This window comes from Condylura cristata, unplaced genomic scaffold (genome assembly GCF_000260355.1).
Source record: "Condylura cristata isolate star-nosed mole 26May11 unplaced genomic scaffold, ConCri1.0 scaffold00026, whole genome shotgun sequence".
In the NCBI taxonomy this organism is placed as follows: Eukaryota; Metazoa; Chordata; class Mammalia; order Eulipotyphla; family Talpidae; genus Condylura; species Condylura cristata.
In genome coordinates this window covers 4,033,051-4,051,439 of record NW_004567127.1, presented here as the reverse complement: position 1 = coordinate 4,051,439, position 18,389 = coordinate 4,033,051, and the positions used below count along the sequence as shown (strand labels likewise).

Below are 18,389 nucleotides of genomic sequence, written 5' to 3'. Positions count from 1 at the left end.
GCCACCAGGGAGGGCCCGGCCTCTTTCTTTTACTGCACCACCCAAGTACGTTTCGCCAGAGGAGGTCCTGGAAGATCTTTGTCCTCTTGCATGCGGTTAAATGAGGCGCTGACTGGACAGTCCTCAAGCACATTCCACCTGCCAGAGGCAGTGCCCGGTCTTCCCTGGGGGAGGGGAGTGGCGCCCTTCCCCCAGGCCCCTGCTCTCCGTTTCTCCCCAGCCTTGGGAAGGCAGCGCAGGGCGGGGCCCTCGTAGGGCCGGGAGCAACAGGATGGCCGTGAAGACGATGGCTGGTTGCCCAGGGGAGTCTCTGGGCCTCAGCTTCTTGGGTCCTGAAACTGCTCATTCCTGCCCCGAGCCACGCCGTGGGCCCATAGGCTGACGTATGTGCTGGAGGCCACGTGCATTCTGCCGTGGCCATGCTGCCGTGGCCACGCTGCCGTGGCCACGCTGCCGTGGCGCTGGGCCTGGGTGTGTCCTGGTGAAGGTGCATAGCTGCTTCTGTCGTCTGGAGTAGCCTTTTCTCAAGGACCGAGTTAGCTTCCGGGACTGGGCTCGTGGGAAAACCCAGAGATGACGATGGTGCGTCATGGTGCCTGCCCCTTGGGGAGGCCGCCCCTCCCCTTACTGCTTCCCTTCCTGAACAGCGCTCACCCCCACTTCCTCGGCCCCCTCTTCCCGGACGGTGGGAGCCTGGCTGTCCACCAGGCCCTCACGGAGGCCCTCTGCTCTCCTGGGCCTCTCTGGGCCTCTCAAGGGCCTCAGGGCTCAGAAAGCTCATGTCATGCTTTTGCACGTGGGCCCAGCTGCTTTAACTCCGCCGGGTCCTTCTCGCCCGGTGTCTAATGAAGGCGCAGGTGACCGGCAGCTGGCACGGCCGGGACTGCGCCTCCTGCACTGGCCACCCGTCCCCTTCAGAGCACCTGGAGCATGCGGGCCCCTCCCTGAGGCAGGTGGCTGCCATCTCGGAGGCCAAAGGGGAGAAGTCACTTGCTTAAGGGCACCCCGCACGGCACCCCAAGGGGTGTTCAACCACCCAGTCCCGCAGAGGGTCTCATGAGGCCTCTTACGTGGGGACACATGCCCGCCTGGGATTAGAAGCGGGTGGGGGAGGAAACTGCCCGGACTGGACAGCCTGTGGGCGCCCAGCGGCTTGCTCTGGGAGCTTGCAGCCCGGGAGGGTGCAGTCTGCTGACTCGTGTTTCCCCCCAGTGCTGGCCGACGCCCTGCGCCTGGCGGCCCCGCCGCAGCCGCCGCTCGGCCTGAGCCTGCGGGAGGGTGAGCCCTTCGAGCTGCGCTGCTCAGCGTCCAGCGCGTGCCCGCTACACACGCACCTGGCGCTGCTGTGGGAGCAGCGGCGCGGCCCGGACCGGCGGAGCGTGCTGGCCCTGACGCACGAGGGCAGGTTCCGGCCCGGCCCCGGCTACGAGCAGCGCTACCATGCGGGCGACCTGCGTCTGGACACGGTGGGCAGCGACGGCTACCGCCTCGCCGTGTCCCGCGCGCTGTCCGCCGACCAGGGCTCCTACCGGTGCGTCGTCAGCGAGTGGATCGCAGAGCAGGGCAGCTGGCAGGAGATCCAGGAGAAGGCCGTGGAGGTGGCCACCGTGGTGATCCAGCCGACAGGTGAGCCGCACGGGCCGGCCCGTCCTTCTTGGGCCGGTGGCGTCCGCAGCGGGCCGGCCGCGTTCTTTCCTGATGGGAACCACCACCGGCGGTGGGGCTGGGCGCGGGGCTGGAGGCGGGTTGGTGGTTTGGCTGAGGGCACATTTGCTTTGTGCTGTGGCCTGGCATTTCACCCTGCAGCTGCCTTGCACCTGAGTTCACGCCCATGGCAGCTGCGGTCACCTATCTGTGCAAGGTAGATTTTTTTTTTGCAAAAGATGAAGTCCCCTGCCAGAATGAAGTCCAGCCTGGAGACTGGGGGGCTTTGGGGATGCCGCTGCCCTGCCCCCCCACCCCATGCCCGTTCCCTTTCCTTTATCTTGTCTGGTGTTCCTGGAATCTCTCCATCTGCCCTTCCCCACAACAGTTAGGGTGTGTCTGCCTCTTCCCTCCCCCCCCACCTCACCCCACCCCCCAAAAGCTCTCCTTTTGCTTGGATACTCTGGGTGTGCCTAAGGTCCCCTCAGATGCACCTGCCAGATGGGGCCTCTGGTGGGCCTCTTCTGCATTCCTGCGTGTCGCCCACTGCCCCCTGGCAGCGCCCAGCCCTGGGCCTCTGTGCAGGCAGGCCTTTGTCCTGTCACTTCTGAGCCAGCCTTTTTAACCAATGAGGAGCCTTGCCTCCTCTGACTACAGAAGCAATTAAGAAAACACAAAATGCATTTTAGAAAATCCATAAAAAGAAAAGAAAAATATGCCAGAACAACCAGCCATCACTGACTTCCAGCAAGACCCTAGAGACCCTGCTGCTCTCACCCCCATTCTGTGCTGGGCTTTGGGCTCAGAGGGGCCTGAACGTGGCTCCCCGCCCCGTGTGCTCTGGCCTTGCCAGATACCAGGCATGAAGGGACGATCTCGGGGTGATGTCGCTCTCGGCAGGGCGGATGTGCTTGGTTCTCTGGGAATCAGACGTGTTCGCATCACACTTTGCCCTGTGGCTTGATTATCTGGGAACCCCGGGCCTCAGGGTAGATCTGCTTGAAGCTCTCTGCTCGGCTTGAAGGGAAGCAGGAAATGTGCCCGTGGGAAGTACTTTTCCTGCACTGTCCCGGCACCCGACTCTGGTTACCCCACCCCACGGAGCTGGCTTCGGTGAGGTGGGGGGCAGAGCTTGGGGCCTCGGCACAGATCCCCTCCGGAGGTGGGGTTCCTGCTGAGGGGCTGAGGGGAGGGGCTGCCTGCACAGTGGCCCTTTGCCCTGGCTGCTGAACCTGCTTTCCGAGTGGACTCAGGTCACCTTCCTGTCCAGAAGGATCTACCTGTTCTCTGTCCCGAGAAACCCCCAATGGGGCGCTCGCCTCAAACGACGGTTATCGTCAGGCAGAAGGGTTAAAACTTGGAGATTTGCAGCAAGTTACCCTCTGGTGCAGGGACACCCTGCCTCTCCACAGGGGCTTCTTATTCTGCTACGTGGAAACCCCAGCATGTACTGTTCTGCCACCTGAACCCATTGGTGTCTGACTTCCACCTGGGCCCAGGGGCTCATCTTTTTGTGCCATGGATTTTATTGACCACGCCAGACTCTTTGTCAGAATTTCCATGTTTTAATTCCTAACAGACAAATGCAGGATGACAAAGGAAGGCAACACTTTGCAGTGGTTGTCAGACTATTTTTGAAAACAAATTTATCACCTAGTACTTTGCCTTATGAATGCATTCAATAATAAGATCATGGCAGGCCTAACTACTGTAATTTCTAAGTGGTGGTGAATGAAAATGATATTTCAAGATATCTGCGGCAATGTGAAATAGCTAGCATGTGACATGAGCTGTGATTTCCATGGGGGTCTTCGAACCAGGGGCAGATAAAGCTCACCGCTGTGCTGTTTGGGTGAGAGGGAGCTTTTATATTTTAGATGGAGGTTAGTGAAGATAAACACGAGCTCCCCACTGCCATGTTAGTGCTGCCCAGATGGCACTGTGAACTTCGAGCAGGGTCTTGTCCCTCTGTGACCATGTCCCCTGTGTGAGGAGTAGTCTGGTTGGTGTCTAATTTACACCCATCATGTCCGGACTCTGGTGCCCACCAGCGCAGGCCCGCACCCCCTCTGGGATGTCTGAGGCCCCTTCTTGCTTAGATCTGGTGCTTCTCACCCCTGCAGCCTGCTCCATCCTGCCTCCCAGAAGTGACGCCCATTGCCAGGCCACCGAGGCAGTGAAAGGGACATGTCCAGCAGTGTTTCTAGATCTGAGACTTGGTTTTCCTCAGCCCACCTCGCATGCACCTGCCTCCATCCTGAGCCTTCTTTACTTCCCGTGGCCAGTGGGCAGTGACCGGTGGCCGGCACCGAGGGGCTGCAGTGGTGTCCCCGTCTCCTGGCCATGAGCATCCCGCGTGGAAGCCACGGGTCGGGCCCAGCGCTCTGTGTCCTCTCCAAAGATGCCGTCAAATTAACTTTCTCCCCTTTCAAAGGCTGAAGGAGGAGAGGGAATCCGGGGAGGGAGGTGCAGGTGAGCAGTGAAGACTTCTAAGCTCCTTTTCCTAACCCCAGGCCAACCTCAGCTTCTGTCCTCTTCAAGGTGGATCCTGGCCTTGTCCTAATCACTTGTTTAGAATGTGGTCAGGCCTTAGAAATAGTCACGTGAAAATAATTTGCCTCGGAGGCCTGGGCTCTGGGCTCAGGTCTGTTCTGCACGATGCACCCCGGCTCCACGTGGACCCCGGGAGGCCTTGGCCTGTATCATCCGAGCTCTGGTTCCCGCAGCCATGAGCTGGATGCCTTTCTACTTTGATTACAGATGTTCCATTTCTTTTTTGAAGAGCCTCTGAATAAAGTCAAACGTTTCCATGTAAAAAGTTTTGACAGGAGAATGTGGAGTCCCGGGACGGTGACACCAGATACTCGAGGGCTTCTCCTGAGCTCCGCTGCTTCTTGCACTCTCGCTGCCGAGAGGACAGTTGTGTCTCGGCGCAGCGCGGATGCCTTCTGCTTGACTTCAGGGCGGGTCTGTCTGGTGGGGTCCGTGCTGCGTGAGGACGTGTGCCTTGCAGCCCCGGGAAGGAACGCCATCTGGGGGACCCCCTGCTTGGGATGCCCCTCTTTTCCCATAAGGTGACGTCATCCCATCTCCTGCAGTTGGCCCCTAACAGACGGTTCGCACCAGTCAGAACTGAGTTAACTCTCCCAGCAAGGTCACCCAAGAGCATGTACTTGGGGAAAAGTGTAATTTCCTTCTGTTCTGCTGACTTCTTCCCAGGTGATGGTGTAACACTTACAAGCAGACTGCCTGGGTGCGCATCCCAGCTCTGCCACACATTAGCTGTGTGTTCTGGGGAAGTTACTTAACTCCTCTGTGCTCAGTGTCTTGTCAGTAAAACAGCTCTTAGTACCCAGTGATAATGAATATTCCTTTTTTTTTTAAATTTATGTTTTGCATAGAAGAGCTTGGGTACAGGCCAGAGGTGTGGGGGTAAGAGGATTCACCAGAGACAGAGTGGGGAGCAGAACAGGCGACTGACGAAGTGCACTGCTGAGGGGAGCAGCGGGCGGTCAGGAGCGTTCTGCTGCTGTGCCCTGTGGGTCACTCCCTGGCGGGGGGTCGAACTCAGTCTGCAGGGGTGAAATGACCACTGAGAATTAACCCCTAGGCCACCCGGAAGGCCCAATAATTGGTTTGTTTTGACGGTTAGTAGTTAATAAAACGCACAGAATGGCCCCTTTTACGTATATATCAATGTTCGCTGCTGTGTTTTCGTGAAAAGAAATGCGGTGTGTTGTATTAATTTAGCCAATAAAAAAAAAATTCCAAGCACTTTCGGTAAATGGCGCCCGAAAGGAGCGGGCCGAGAGGGGGAGGAGGCGCGAAGGGCAGAGGCAATCCAGATCACGGACCTGTATTTGCTTTTAACTTTCAAGTCCTGCAGGCAGCGGTGCCTAGGAACGTGTCTGTCGCTGAAGGCAAGGAGCTGGACCTGACCTGCAACATCACGACGGACCGCGCAGACGAGGTCCGGCCCGAGGTGGCCTGGTCCTTCAGGAGGACGCCCGACGGCACCCCGCCGGGGGGGGCCCGCCTGCTGGCGCGGCTGGACCGGGACTCCCTGGTACACAGCTCTCCTCACGTGGCTTTGAGCCACACGGACGCACGCTCCTACCACTTACTGGTGCGAGACGTGAGCAAGGAAAACGCTGGCTACTACTTCTGCCACGTGGCGCTCTGGGCCCCGGGCCACAACAGGAGCTGGCACAAGGTGGCAGAGGCCGTGTCTGCCCCCGCCGGTGTGGACGTGGCCTGGCTCGGTGAGTGGCTCGGGGGTGGGGTGGCGATGGCGCTCGGCCTCCCTGGCTCCCTCCCTCCTGGGACCCTGTGACGAGTGGGCACTGCTGTGTGTTTTGCATTATTTTGGTTTTCTTCCTAGGAGGATAAGTCTACTTCAGCCTGCATGGACCCCACTTTGGGGGTGGGGGGGGCAGGGAAGCAAGACTGGCTGCAGTAGAATCTGGCAGGCCAGGGGGATGTTCAGGTGAGCGGCTGCAGTGTCTCAGCACCCTCGTTTGAGGGGATCTAGTTTCCTTTCGTCATGGGGACTGGCCAGGTCAGGGCGCTGCTGAGTGACTGAAATGGATCTTGGTTGGAGGGAGAAGCTGGCACTGCCCTTTCCGGCCCTGGACTCCTGGGTGCTCTGGCCCAGCCGCAGCTTCGCTGAAGCCCAGCACGGGACGGGGACCCTCAGTTAACAGGACCCACTTTTTTCCACCGAATGCACTAGAATCCGAAAACCATTTCATTTCTGGTGCCTGTCCCGTGCAGCAGGGGCCTCTTGCTGGCCAGGCTCTCGGGGGCCAGTAGCCTCGCTCCTCTCACTGACTCCTTTTATAACCTGGGCTGCCCGGGGAGACCGCTGCCGGGGCCTGTGTTTCCATTCTCTTCTCTGCTTCTGTGCGCACGCTTGCCCCCCGGGCTGGCTTCTAATCTTCGCTACTGTCTTATAATTAGACACAAAGACACTCGGGCAGGATGGGGGGGAGGGTGTCCCCCCCTGTTACTGTAAAGGTGGCCGGGCCTGCTGGAGTCCCTCCTGTTGTGAGCTTCTACTGTCCTGGGCTGTCCTGAGCCGGAGACATGGGCGATGGGTTACGAGGAGGTGTCTGTGCTAGAGACGCTGGGCCGTCATTCCTTCGCGTGACGCCCCCGACTCAGTCTTAGCTCTCCTCTGTCTGTGCACGGCAGTCTTATCTTGGGGGTGGCGACACATCCCCTCTGCTCTCAGGAAGCCTCTGCTTGGCAAAGGTGGGCAGTTGGCACTGAGGTGGGGGCAGGGAGAAGGGCGTAGGCGAGCAGCAGAGGCGGGGTGCCTCCCACTCAGAGTGAGACGAGGCAGCGTGTCCGTCATCCCTGCGAGCTGAGTGGCTCCTGGACAACTGGAAAGTCATGGGAGCGGGGTCGGTCTGGCCAGCGTTTATTCCTGTTCCTGAGCCCGCGTGGGCCTCGCTGTGAAGTGCTGGACTGGAACAATGTGGGCCCGGCTCGGGTGCTCCTTAGCAACCTTCAAAATAAAACAGATGTTGTCAGCCCCAGAAAAGATTTTTCATCTCTGGAGCTGCATTTGTCTCTCCAGTCTGATCCTCGGAGCCCTGTGTGGCACTGTCAAGCCCTCCCCGCCCCCTCCAGCGTGGAATCAGAGCAAGTGAATTTTTTTTAAGAAAGTGCTGTCTGCATTCCAGTTTGAGTGCCCCTTTGAAGTGCTCCCACATCGATCCCTGCGTGCCCGGAGGGAGATGCAGGGGCTGGCAGGAGGCAGGCAGGGAGCTCTGGGAGGGAGGGAGTGCCTTTAGCTGGAAGGGATTGGTCGGTGGCTGTGTCCTCCAGAGAATCGGGAGAAAGAAGCGATGACGACTTGATGGCTTGCAGGCCGAGGTTCAGAGATGAGCCCCAGGGCCCTGACCTTTGTTACCCAGCAGGGGGCTGGCCCTGGTCGGCAAGTCCCAGCTAGTAACAACAGCACTTCGTATGCAGTGGTGCTCAATAAACGCTGTGCGCCGCTGATTGCAGAGCATCGCAATACATATGCAAGCATCGCAAAAGTAATAATAATAATTAATCTTCAACTTGTAGACACCGCAAGGATATTTGCACACAGCCCTGGGAGTGGTACATTAACCAGCTGTGTTCTTTGCTCGCTTCCTCGTAAATCTCCCTGTCCTTCCCGTGCCTATGACTCATGCCTTTCCAGCTGCTCGGACGCCTGGCCTGAGGCCAGTCGGCATCAGTACAGCGAGAACTTTCTCCAGCTCCTCAGTAATGCGGGGCCCGTGTGGCGAGTAGGATGATGTGGGCGTGTTTCGCCATGGGCCAGTCACGTGTGGATACTGTGTCACGTGCCACTGGGGCTCTTGCAGGTAACTGGGAGGTGCCCAGAAAGAGAGGAAGACAGGTGACTTCCCAGCATGCTCCTTACACGGGCTGGCTCATGGCGCGTGGCGTGGAATGTTGTCACAAGAGTTCTTGAGAAAGCTGGTTTCCTCCGCAGGTGCCACACAGAACGCTCAGCTTTGCCACTTGACACATTCAAAGTACTAATTACCGGTTATCAAATACTTACTGTGTGCTGAGCATATGCGTCCGGTATGCAACCCCTCAGCAGCCCTGCAGTTGGGTTCTACATTCTCGCCTATCTGAGAGCCACTGTTGTTTCGCTTTTTCTTCTGGTTTTGAGGGTGAGGAATTAGGGAGGAACTTCTGGGATTCGCCTCCGATGGGCACAGGACTGCAGGCAGTGTTAGGGTGGTACTCCCCCTCCCGGTAAGTGCTCTCATGCGTGTGTCCCCTGCACCCGGACCTCCCTGTCCCCACATAGTCACACACTGTCCAGGCCCTCTCTGTGGGGCTTGGGCCCCACAGCACGTTGTGCTGAAGGCGGCCACACCACCGCCTGGGTGGCCAGCTTCCCAGCAGCAGCAAGTGGAGGTGCCCAGCCAGTGGACAGAGACCCCTGGGCATTCGTGGATGCCATCACCCGTGGATGCCATCACCCGTCTGCCTGAGTAGGAGGGGGTCGAGGAGACCTGTCTTCGTGGGAAAGAAGGTAGTCACATGCCAACAGGCCCATGGGCAGGAAATGCCGTCCTCATTTCTGGAAAAGAGACTATCACAGTGGTTAATACTTGTTTCCTTTGTTTAAAAATAAATGTTTAGGGGGCCTGTGTAGGTGCACAAGGAGCTAAGTCTCAGTGCTGTGAAGCTATCCGCAGCCACTGGGGCCTGAGTTCGCCTCCCGGCCAGGGAGGGACCCACAGGGCGCAGCAGACCTCTCCTGTCTCCTCGCTGCCCCCCTCAGTAGTGTATCTCAGTAGATCCACCTGTTCTGCTCCCCAGCTCTTGTGTGCATAAATAAATAAAATAAATCTTTTAAAAAAAATGTTTAGGATGACTGAGAGAGACTGCTGGCCCAGGGTCAGGTCTGACTTAAGTCCCGTCAGCTTATATACAAACCTTTTTGACTTTGGGAATCAGCTTCTCTCCTGAAGCTCTGGGGCTCACAGTGCAAAGCCTGGGCAATCCTGGTCTTTAATTGTTTGGGGTTGGTGCACCGAGAAGGGGAGAGGTTGATGGTGACTTGGGGTCTTCCCATGTTCCAGTGTGTTAGCCAGGGACCAGGCAATCATGTAAATTCTGTGTGGACTTTTTCTTGGCATGCCTAAGAACACGTGTACCATCTGGGAGGGCCATGATGATTTTTTGGAGTGTAAGAAAAAGTCTCTTTTGCTTAGAATTTATGTCCTATTTTTTGCAGGGGAAAAAAGATTTAAGTTGGCTTCAAAAATGAAGCACATTTTAAAGCAGCAGACTAAAATAACATTAAGATCAAAAAGGGTAAAAATGAAAAATCAAAGAATAGATTTTGCAAGGTGTTGGGTGAATTAGTTGCTGCCTTTGAACACTGAATCTGCCCTTGGAATTTTGAAGAGTTGAGGCCAAAAAAAGGATGTGACTATACCCTTCTCCTCTTGTGAAGGAAAAGAAACTTTCAAAAACACCAACTTTGTTTTGGCTCTGAACATATCATGTGCTTTTTGTTTCAGGGACCTGTGTAGTGGACAGTGCTTTCGACTGTTCTTTTCCAAAAGGCTCTACATGATTGTTTAAATGGATCTTTCCTATGTCTACTCTCTGTAAAAGCTGAGAACATAAATCTATAGTGTGTGAAGGAGTTTCTACACGAAGCTGTAGGACTGTGGGGGATAAATGTTGCTTTGTGTTGATCCAGTTTCGTAGATGGCTGAAGTGATGGAGAGTCTGGAGGCCTGGCTGGCTAATCTGCATATTAAGCCATCTCGCTCTGCTATCAGATGTCTTAAATGAGCCTTTGGCAAGGGCTGGATACTAATCAGTTCATGGTTGAGTTCTCTGCTCACAGTCCCAGGCTTGTGTGGTGTTAATTAGAGAGGGTTCCACGGGCTTTGGGTGCAGGAGAGGAGGAGGCCCAGCTGAGTTCTGCCTCCAGGCTTAGGAACCTGATTTGCATTCTCCCCCACCAGAGGCCGGCTCACTGTCCCCTCTTCTAGCAGCGTGCCAGCTACGAAGGTAATTATTTTTTCTTTAAAAGGAGCTGTTAATCTGCTAAGTACTTGGTGGAGACTTCAGAGTTCTGTGCCATCTATAGGAGCTCAAATTTAGATCTGCAGAATTTTATGGGCAGCAGCTATCACTGTCTGTCCGGGATTATCTGAAGGCAGGAGAGCACGTGTGTGAGCGCTGAGTCTGGCTTCCCACGGCCCTCCACCTCCTAGGTACGTTATCTCGGGTGTGTTGCTTAAGATTTCTGGGCTTTGACTTTCCTGGTTTAATGTATGTAAGGTGTTCAACCCCGTCTTGGACACCTTCAGTGACCAACACACTGTCACGGTGGTGGTGATGGTGATTTATGGGTGTGTGCGGGGTGTCCATATAGAACATCCTCTTCCCCATTAAGTTCCATTTAAAAATTGTATTGCAGTCACCTTGGTGTGTAACAAAAGTTTCAGGTCTGCAACTCAATGTCCCCACCCAGGTCTTACCTGCGTGAGACACAGCAGTGTGTGTGTCCTGATAACAGCTGCTCCCCAGGAGAAAGGGCTGGATTGTACCTTCTGTCCCAGCCTCCCGATCTGGGGACTTACTCTCCTCTCCTGGGAGGACGGAGTGAGACTGAAGCACATGAGTGCTCCATCAAGTGATGTTATCTTCACTGCTCACAATGGCTACCACTGTGCAAGCCTCAGAACAACAGTTCTCTAAGGTGGGGGAAAGCGTGCCCCCAGACAGCAGCTCCTTCTTTATTTAAGTATTAGAGAGTTTTGTTATAGAGAGCTGGATTGTGAAACTCCAACAATCAGTCCACCCGCTCAGCCGCCTCCAGAATCACTTGCCTGATTCAACAAAGTTCAACCTCCATCAGCCCGTTCTTGACTTATGTGCTCAGCCCGTTCACCTAACTAGCTCTGTACGAGTTAACTAAGCTCAGAGTGGGGTTAGACCGTGGCCTCGTGGTGCACAGTTCAGGATTAGCGCCTCAACTCTTATCCTCGCACTGGGACACGGGAGCCTCTGAGAAACCTTACTAGCTGGGTGTGGAATGAGTTGGTGCTCTTTGGTGCTTATGAAGCCAGGTCACAGAGCCAAAGCCTCGCCTAGCATTCTGCTCACATGCTCCGTGCAAGACCTTCGTCTTGGAACTGAGCTCCTCTGGGCTTTGTTTTCATTTAGGAATCGTGTATGAAAATAGCACCTTATCGCATAAGGTAACAAAGACTAAGCAACCATGCCAGGGAAGTGTATATTGCACAGTATCTGGCTTCTAGAAAGCCCTTGATAAATGCCGGTTGTTATCACTATGAAATGGGGGTAATGATACCTTGCTTATAGGAGAGCTGTGAGAGTTAAAAGGAACGAAGCTACGCAAACTTCCAGTTCAGGCCCCTGTACTCAGTAGGCACAAAATACCTGTTTTTACAAGTTACCATTGATGCGGAAAGCATTTCATTATTTTGAAAGTTGTAGGAAAGGCGTTTACCAGCCCGTACTCAAGTAACAAAGTCTTTCTTGGGTCGAAGGTCGCGATTGCAGGCTGTGGCTTCAGGAAGGAGAGGGGTACTGGCAGACGAGCCCTGGGGGCCAAATGGGGGAGACCCTGGCCTCTGAGAACCTGGACAACCTCATGCTCAGGCTGACTGGCTTCGGCATTCTGTGAAGGTGCTTGTGGTGTGGGTGGGCTGTTTGTCTGCCTTTAATTTTTGAAATAGAAATTGACACAAAAGTAGAAAGAACCACCAGCTTCAACAATCATCAGTGTTTTCCCAATTCTATGGCAGCTTTCTTCCTCCCCAGACACACACACACACACACACACACACACACACATTCCCGCTCCCTCTTGCTCTCCCTCTCTCCCTCCCTCTCCTGGAAGAATTTACAGCACATCCTAGACATCATGTCATTTTGCTATTAAATACTTTCGTATGCATCCAACTGATAAGCATCTTTTAAACAACCGCCATAGCGTTCTTGGCTGATTTCTTGATGAGAGCAAGCAGAACAGCGGTAATCAGGAGTGGAATGCGTATTCCAAAAATGAGCATTTTTATGCAAAATATTAAATTTAGTCCAATTCAGCAAGTATGGTAATGGAGTGTGTGTACAAGGCGTTGCAGGCTCAGCCATGCAAATGCAGGGTCAGGTAGACCCTGACCCTGGGAAGGGCCCTCCAGAAGGTCCAGAGTTCACCCGTTCAAATAACCAAAGTTCAAGGCGGCATTCAAATAAAATCCTTGCAGAGCCTGACAGGTGGTAGCGTCTCTGTGAACGCTTGCAGAATAAGAAGCAGAGGTGTCAGGTCCCAGGTGAGTTCAAAGGAGGCCTTGTCTGGAAAGCAGGAGGCTCTTGCGAAAGGACGGCATGTGATGGCCCTCGAGGGACGGACGGGCCCAGCCTCTGTGAACGTCTCTACAATCGTAAAATAGCTTGGAGGGACGATTTCCACCCCTGCACCTAAACTAAAGCGAGCTAAGACTCCACCGACCCACTGCCTGTCGGGCTGGTGGCTATTTTGCGTGGCCTTTGAACAGCCTTGTAAATCACTTGCAAGTTCAAAATCCACTTGTTTTGTTTGTGTTTACACCGAGGCCCTCATTGGGGACCTAAGATTGAGTTTTAATAGCCAGCAGGAGGCCAGCCGGGGAAGACATGGCACTCGCCTGCTAAGCTGGACTTCCTGGAACTAATGCACGTGCTGAAATGGCCGCATGTTTTTTCTGCACTTGATACAAGGGTTTTTAATCAGATCCATGTGGGTAGAGGAGGGAGGAGAACGGGGAGTCTGTTCAGTCTTTCATGGGACGCCTGGTTGAGTAGGTGTCCGGGTGTGAGGCCGGCGGATGGCAGAAGGGAGGCAGAAAGCCCAGAAGCAGAGAAGGGGAGCAGGGAACTGAGGTCGGGGTGTCCTGGTGGGCGGTGAGGCTGCTCAGAGGCCGAGCCCCCACCCTGGGCCTGCGGGCCCAGCTGGCAGTGTGTTCTGGACTCTGGGCCAGAGAAGCCGTGGGAGGCCTGTGGAGCAGCTGTGTCAGCCTCGAGGCTGCTCGGAGTCTCCTCGGTCTGGACAGGAGGCCAAGAGGGTGCTGGCAATTTCACCTCTATTTACAAACGTTATGGTGCCTACTGCAAGGCGCAGGCGGGGAGAGATGGGAGACTCACGAAGGAGGCAGGAAGCGTGAGCGGCAGGAGTCCTGGGGCTAGGGACGGAAGGACGGGGCACCTCCAAGCAGGGGCAGCGGGAGAGTGGACGGCGGCAGAGAGAGACGGGGCAGCAGCTGGAACGTCGGAGGCGGCGCTGGCCGTGTTAGCTTAGAGATATCTGTGTGCAGGCGTCTCTGCTGACGTGAAGAATCTTGAAAACCACACACACGCACACACCCATACACAGGCACTTTCGTGTCTGTTTTGACTCTCAGCCCCCAGGTAGCTCGGCAGGTACTGTGATTGTATCCGACTTCATAAGGAGACACGAGAGAGGCCCAGGCGTGGCCCAGGCGTGGCCCAGGCGTGGCCCAGGCACACAGTGAGCTCACACCCAGCGTGGCCGCGGTCCCGGCCCCAGCAGTCCCCCTTCGGGCTGGCGCTCAGCTGCTTGTCCACTTAGTCCACCCTTCACGTGATGGGGCTCCCACCTTGTGCTTGGAGTGGAGTCGGGGCTCACAAGTGACAGGGCCTCCCGCTGTGGGTGGTCCGAAGAGGCCGCTCGCCCCCTGGTCCCGACGGGGCGGTGTGAGCGTGGCCTGGGGTACAGAGCCAGTTCACGCCGCGGGTGCTGGGAAGGCCCTGCAGCCTCCGAGCTGCTCTGCCCCACCCCAGCAGGAGAAAGGGGCCCGAGACTTCGCACGCGGCCTAGCTGGGGCCTGTGTCTCCTGCGGCTCACGGTAGACATAAGTTTCCGTGGCCTTTGCGAGCTGCTGTTAGCACCATGCCCAGCAGGCGGGAAGCCCTCGCCAGGGGACTGGGAGGCAGGGTGCCTGCTGGGTGCTCTCCAAGGCTGACACGCCGGCAGCCTGTGGCCTTTCTCTGTGGCTTCCACGTCACGGCTGGGCGAGCTCCCACGGCCGGGCAGGACCAGACGGGCGGCGCTGGTTTCCTCCATCTGCTGCAGGGTCCAACCTCATTGCAATTAAATGCTTGTGAAAATGGCATTTGAGGGAATGAGGGTTTGAAGTCCCTTCCATTTCCTAGCCCCCTGAATCATTCTCGGAGAAGTCATGATGTTGGACTTTTCATGAGGAGTGTAAATCACAAAAGAACAGTTCCTTGACCTCAGCAGTTTATAATCTGCATGAGTCATAAATAAAAGCAACGCTAAGTAAGACTGAGCTGTTTGAGCCAAGGTGGTGTGAATAAAGATAGGGCTGGCAAATGGAAAGTTCTGCTGAGATGGAATTATTTTTCTCCTAGCAGGCAAAGTGTTAACGAAAGAAAAGTGTAGCTTTTTCCGAAAGCCTTTTCTCCGAGGCCGCCAACATGCATTGAGTGCCTACTGCATACGAGGCTGTGCTTGGAGCTTGGGGCTGAGATCTCCAAGTGAGAAGGGGGTGTGTGCACAAGAGGGGGTGACTGCCGTGCATGAGTCCATGCAGGACTCTGGGCACACAGAGAGGGAGGGGTCATGCGCTGCGGACTCGGGAAGGGGCTCAGCGGTGGCGCTGGAGAGTGGGTGAAAGTTGGGGGGGCGGCCAGAAGGGGGTCACTGTGGACAGGCCGCCACAGTGGGGAGAGATGGCCACTGGACCAGGCTGACCATCAGGAGTGATGTGGAGGGAGCAGGGGTAGGGAGAGGGGGCCACAGGGCCCCCCACAGTGGCAGGTGGATTCAGAAGCCTCAGGGCCAGTGAGGACAGGCAGGTGGGCTTGCTGGAATGGGTATCAGCACAAGGGCCTCAGAGGATGGAGAGTCCTGAAAAATAGCAGGACTCTGACAGTGGCGGGGCAGCGGGAGGCCAGGAGAGGCCTGGCTGGCCCCCTCCCGGGGAGGGCCTGGCCAGGTGCGGCAGTGGGCGATCGCGAGAGGGCAGGCTTCCTAGGGCTGGTGGCATGGTTGGTAGATCTCCCCAGAGAGTCACATGTGGGGGAGAAAGGGAGTCATCTCTGTCGTGTGAGGATGGGGTGGGGGTGCTGAAGACCACGGAACTCGGATTCAGTGGAAAAAGTTAAAGGGGCAGTAACACGAGGAGAAGAGTGTGTGGGGGCTGTGGCCTGAGGGCCTTGTATTTGGGGCCCGGGCAAGAGTGGCAGGAGTGCAGGCCATGGGGTGTTGATAGGCCTGGAGTGCTGGAATGTTCTCTGGGAGGGGCTTCCCAGGGCTGCTCCACTGGGACGCTGGAAGCCCGTGGTTCTTGGCACTCCAGGGAAAAGCTTGATAGCGCGTGGGCACGAGCTTCTACGAGGTCTGGGGGAGACACAGCAAACCTCAGCCCTATGGGAAGATCGAGGCTGTCCGGTGGCATCTGGCGTCTGGCCTCGGGAGGCTCCTTGGGGCCCAGGGAGGGCGTGTTCTACAAGTTTTGCACGAAAAGACGCCCGCCAGATATTCGCGGGCCATGCAAGACTGTCACCTCCCCCGCGTGGCTGGGAGAGAAGGCACGTGGTTGTCGGGGGGGACCTGCGTGTCAGTCTGGTAGCTCGGGCTCGGTGCCTTGCTCTGTCCGATTTCTTTTTTTATTGATCTCGCCCTCTCCTCTTGCTCAGAACCGGAATACCAGGTGTATCTCAACGCCTCGAAGCTCCCCGAGTTCTCCGACGACCTCACGGAGCTGGAGTGTCGGCTGGTGGGCCCCAGGGCTGCGGAGGGGACCGTGCGCTTCACGGTAGCCTGGTATTACAGGAGGAGCCCGCGCAGCGACGACGTGGAGGCCAGCGAGCTGCTGGCGGTCATGAACGGGGACTGGACGCTGAGGTACGGCGAGAGGAGCAAGCAGCGGGCCCAGGAGGGAGACTTCATCTTCTCCAAGGAGCAGACGAACACGTTCAGCTTCCGGATCCAAAGGACGACAGAGGAGGACAGAGGCCATTACTACTGCGTGGTGTCGGCCTGGACCAGACAGCGCAATAACAGCTGGGCCAAGAGCAAGGACGTCATCTCCAAGCCCGTCAACATATTTTGGGCGTCCGAAGGTAGGTGCTGTTTGGGTTCAGGAGCGGGGTTGGCTTGGTTGTGGCTTCTGCCGTCGGCTGCGCGTTTTCAGCTGCTGGGTCACCCCACGTATGCCCATGTCTGCCGGGCATCCAAGAATGTTTGCTCGAGTCACTGTTGCTCGGAGGGAGCCCGGGAGCTGTGTGGCGTGAGCCATGGCCACGTGCTCTGCAGGTGACCTTGGGCCCCTCCTTGCCGGTGTCCCTGTCGGTGAGCTCCCCTGGAGGCAGGGCGTGTGAGGTGCCCCCGATTAAGGGGGCGCCATAGGTGTCTGTGCCTGTCCCCCCGAAGTAGTCCTCCACTCAGGGAGAGTGCTTCCAGACGCCGTCCATCTCCTCCGAGTGCAGGGGGCACTCTCTGGCCAGGACGTGGGAGTCACAGCTTGGTCCCCAGCCTGTCCTAGCCGCTGTTGACTCGCCGCCCCCTGCTGTATCTGCAAGGCCCAGACGGACCCCTGAGCGCAGCCAGATGTCCTGGCCCTGGGCCGTTCATTTCTTTCTTGCAGCAGGAGAACCCCGTTCCCTCAGCGCCCTCCTGAGGGCAGGTGATGTGCGTCCTGTGCAGCTAGACCTAGCAGGTCTGATGCCCACCTTGACCCACATTGTAGCTTCTGGACTCTTCTCCCTCCCTTCTGGGAGCAGCCAGCCTGGAGTCTCCTGTCATCGGGTCTAACCATCTCCTCCCTGGCCACCCCAGCGAGGCCCGGGTCCTCTCCGTTCTTCAAGGACGCTTGCTGGTTGCACAGCCCTCTCCTCAGTCGCCCCTCCGGGCACCTTCCCTGCCCGCGGGCAGCTCCGGGCCGCAGCTCGCTGCCCGCTCTTGCAGGAGCTCTCGCGGGTCCTGACCTGAGCCCTGCCGTGGCGTCTGGCCTGATGAGACGGGTGCAGTCTGCTCGCTGGCTCTTGACGCTGTCACGTCAGCCAGGCTGGGGACCGGGCTGACCGGCCATCACGTCTCCCTCGAGCTCGGCTTTCCCGCCATGCTCAGGCCCCTTTCCTGAAAGCTGAAAGAAGCTTTCCTGCTCCTTAACACACCTCCTTCTCTCCAGTGCGCCCCTGTGGAGCCCAGCAGCCCTCCAGCTCCCCGCACCCCGGCTGACGTCACCTTGCGACCTGCAGTGTCCTCCTCCACGTCTCCATCACGCACGACCATTGTCACCCACACGTGCCCTGTGTCGTTGCTAATCGCACCTTCCCCTCCTCAGACGTGTTGGGGATCAGGGCCCGCGAATCACCCAGCCTGCCCAGCTGGCTCCTGTCCCCGTCGGCCACAGCCCCTCCCTGGCACACGCCCTTGGCTCCCTCACTTTGCTTTCGCTCTCTGTTCGGGCTGAACCACGCCCCAGTCCCGAGCTGGGCTCCACCGCCTCCTGTCTGCTCTGCAGAGCTGATGTCGTAGAGAAATAACTCGAGTGCGCTGGCTGGCCTCGTGTCAAATCGGGTGGTTATGCGAAGTAGACTCTGCCCGCGACTCCCTCTGCGTTCCCTTCGTCTGTTGACGTCCCTGCTCTCCAAAATGATTATTGCAACGGCCTTATCTCGCAGCACCTCCCGCCCCCACGCACCCCCTCTCAGCTGCTGGCCCTGCTTTCATTTTCCTTGAAACACTAGAAACAGAATTTCCACCCACATTCTCCGGCTCAGCGACCAGCCCTTGTCATTCAGCCTCAGGCCCTCGCAGACACCAGCCCCCACGGGCCAGGCTCGCAGGCACAGGGCTCCCCTCACTCTGTCTCCGCACCTCCCTCCCTGACCTTTCCTACCTTCCTGACCTTTCCCTGGCCTATGAACGGGCTCTTAGATGTCTTAGTTTCTGTTGTTTTTTTTTAATTTATGTATTTATGCATACAGAACTGGGGTACAGGCCAGAGGTGCAGGCGCAGTGAGAGGCTTCATCAGAGAGAGTCGGGGGCAGAACAGGCAGATTGGCGAAGTGCACTGCTGAGGGGAGCAGTGGGGAGACAGGAGAGGTCTGCTGCACCGTGTGGGTCACCTCTGGGGGGAATCGAACTCAAGCTGAAGTAGCTGCATACTTTCACCCCTGCGCCGCCAGAGTGGGCCCCAGTTTTGTT

At 56.9% G+C, this 18,389-nt stretch overlaps 1 protein-coding gene across 1 annotated transcript in view; it reads left to right on the top strand.

Moving 5' to 3' along the window:
- Positions 1–18,389, top strand: part of PTGFRN (prostaglandin F2 receptor inhibitor) — a 39,311-nt gene that overhangs the window by 3,622 nt on the left and 17,300 nt on the right. The window contains exons 4-6 of the mRNA XM_012730016.1: positions 1,213–1,626; positions 5,523–5,906; positions 15,874–16,299. Of these exons, the coding sequence (XP_012585470.1) occupies positions 1,213–1,626; positions 5,523–5,906; positions 15,874–16,299 (1,224 nt within the window). The remainder of the gene's footprint in view (positions 1–1,212; positions 1,627–5,522; positions 5,907–15,873; positions 16,300–18,389) is intronic.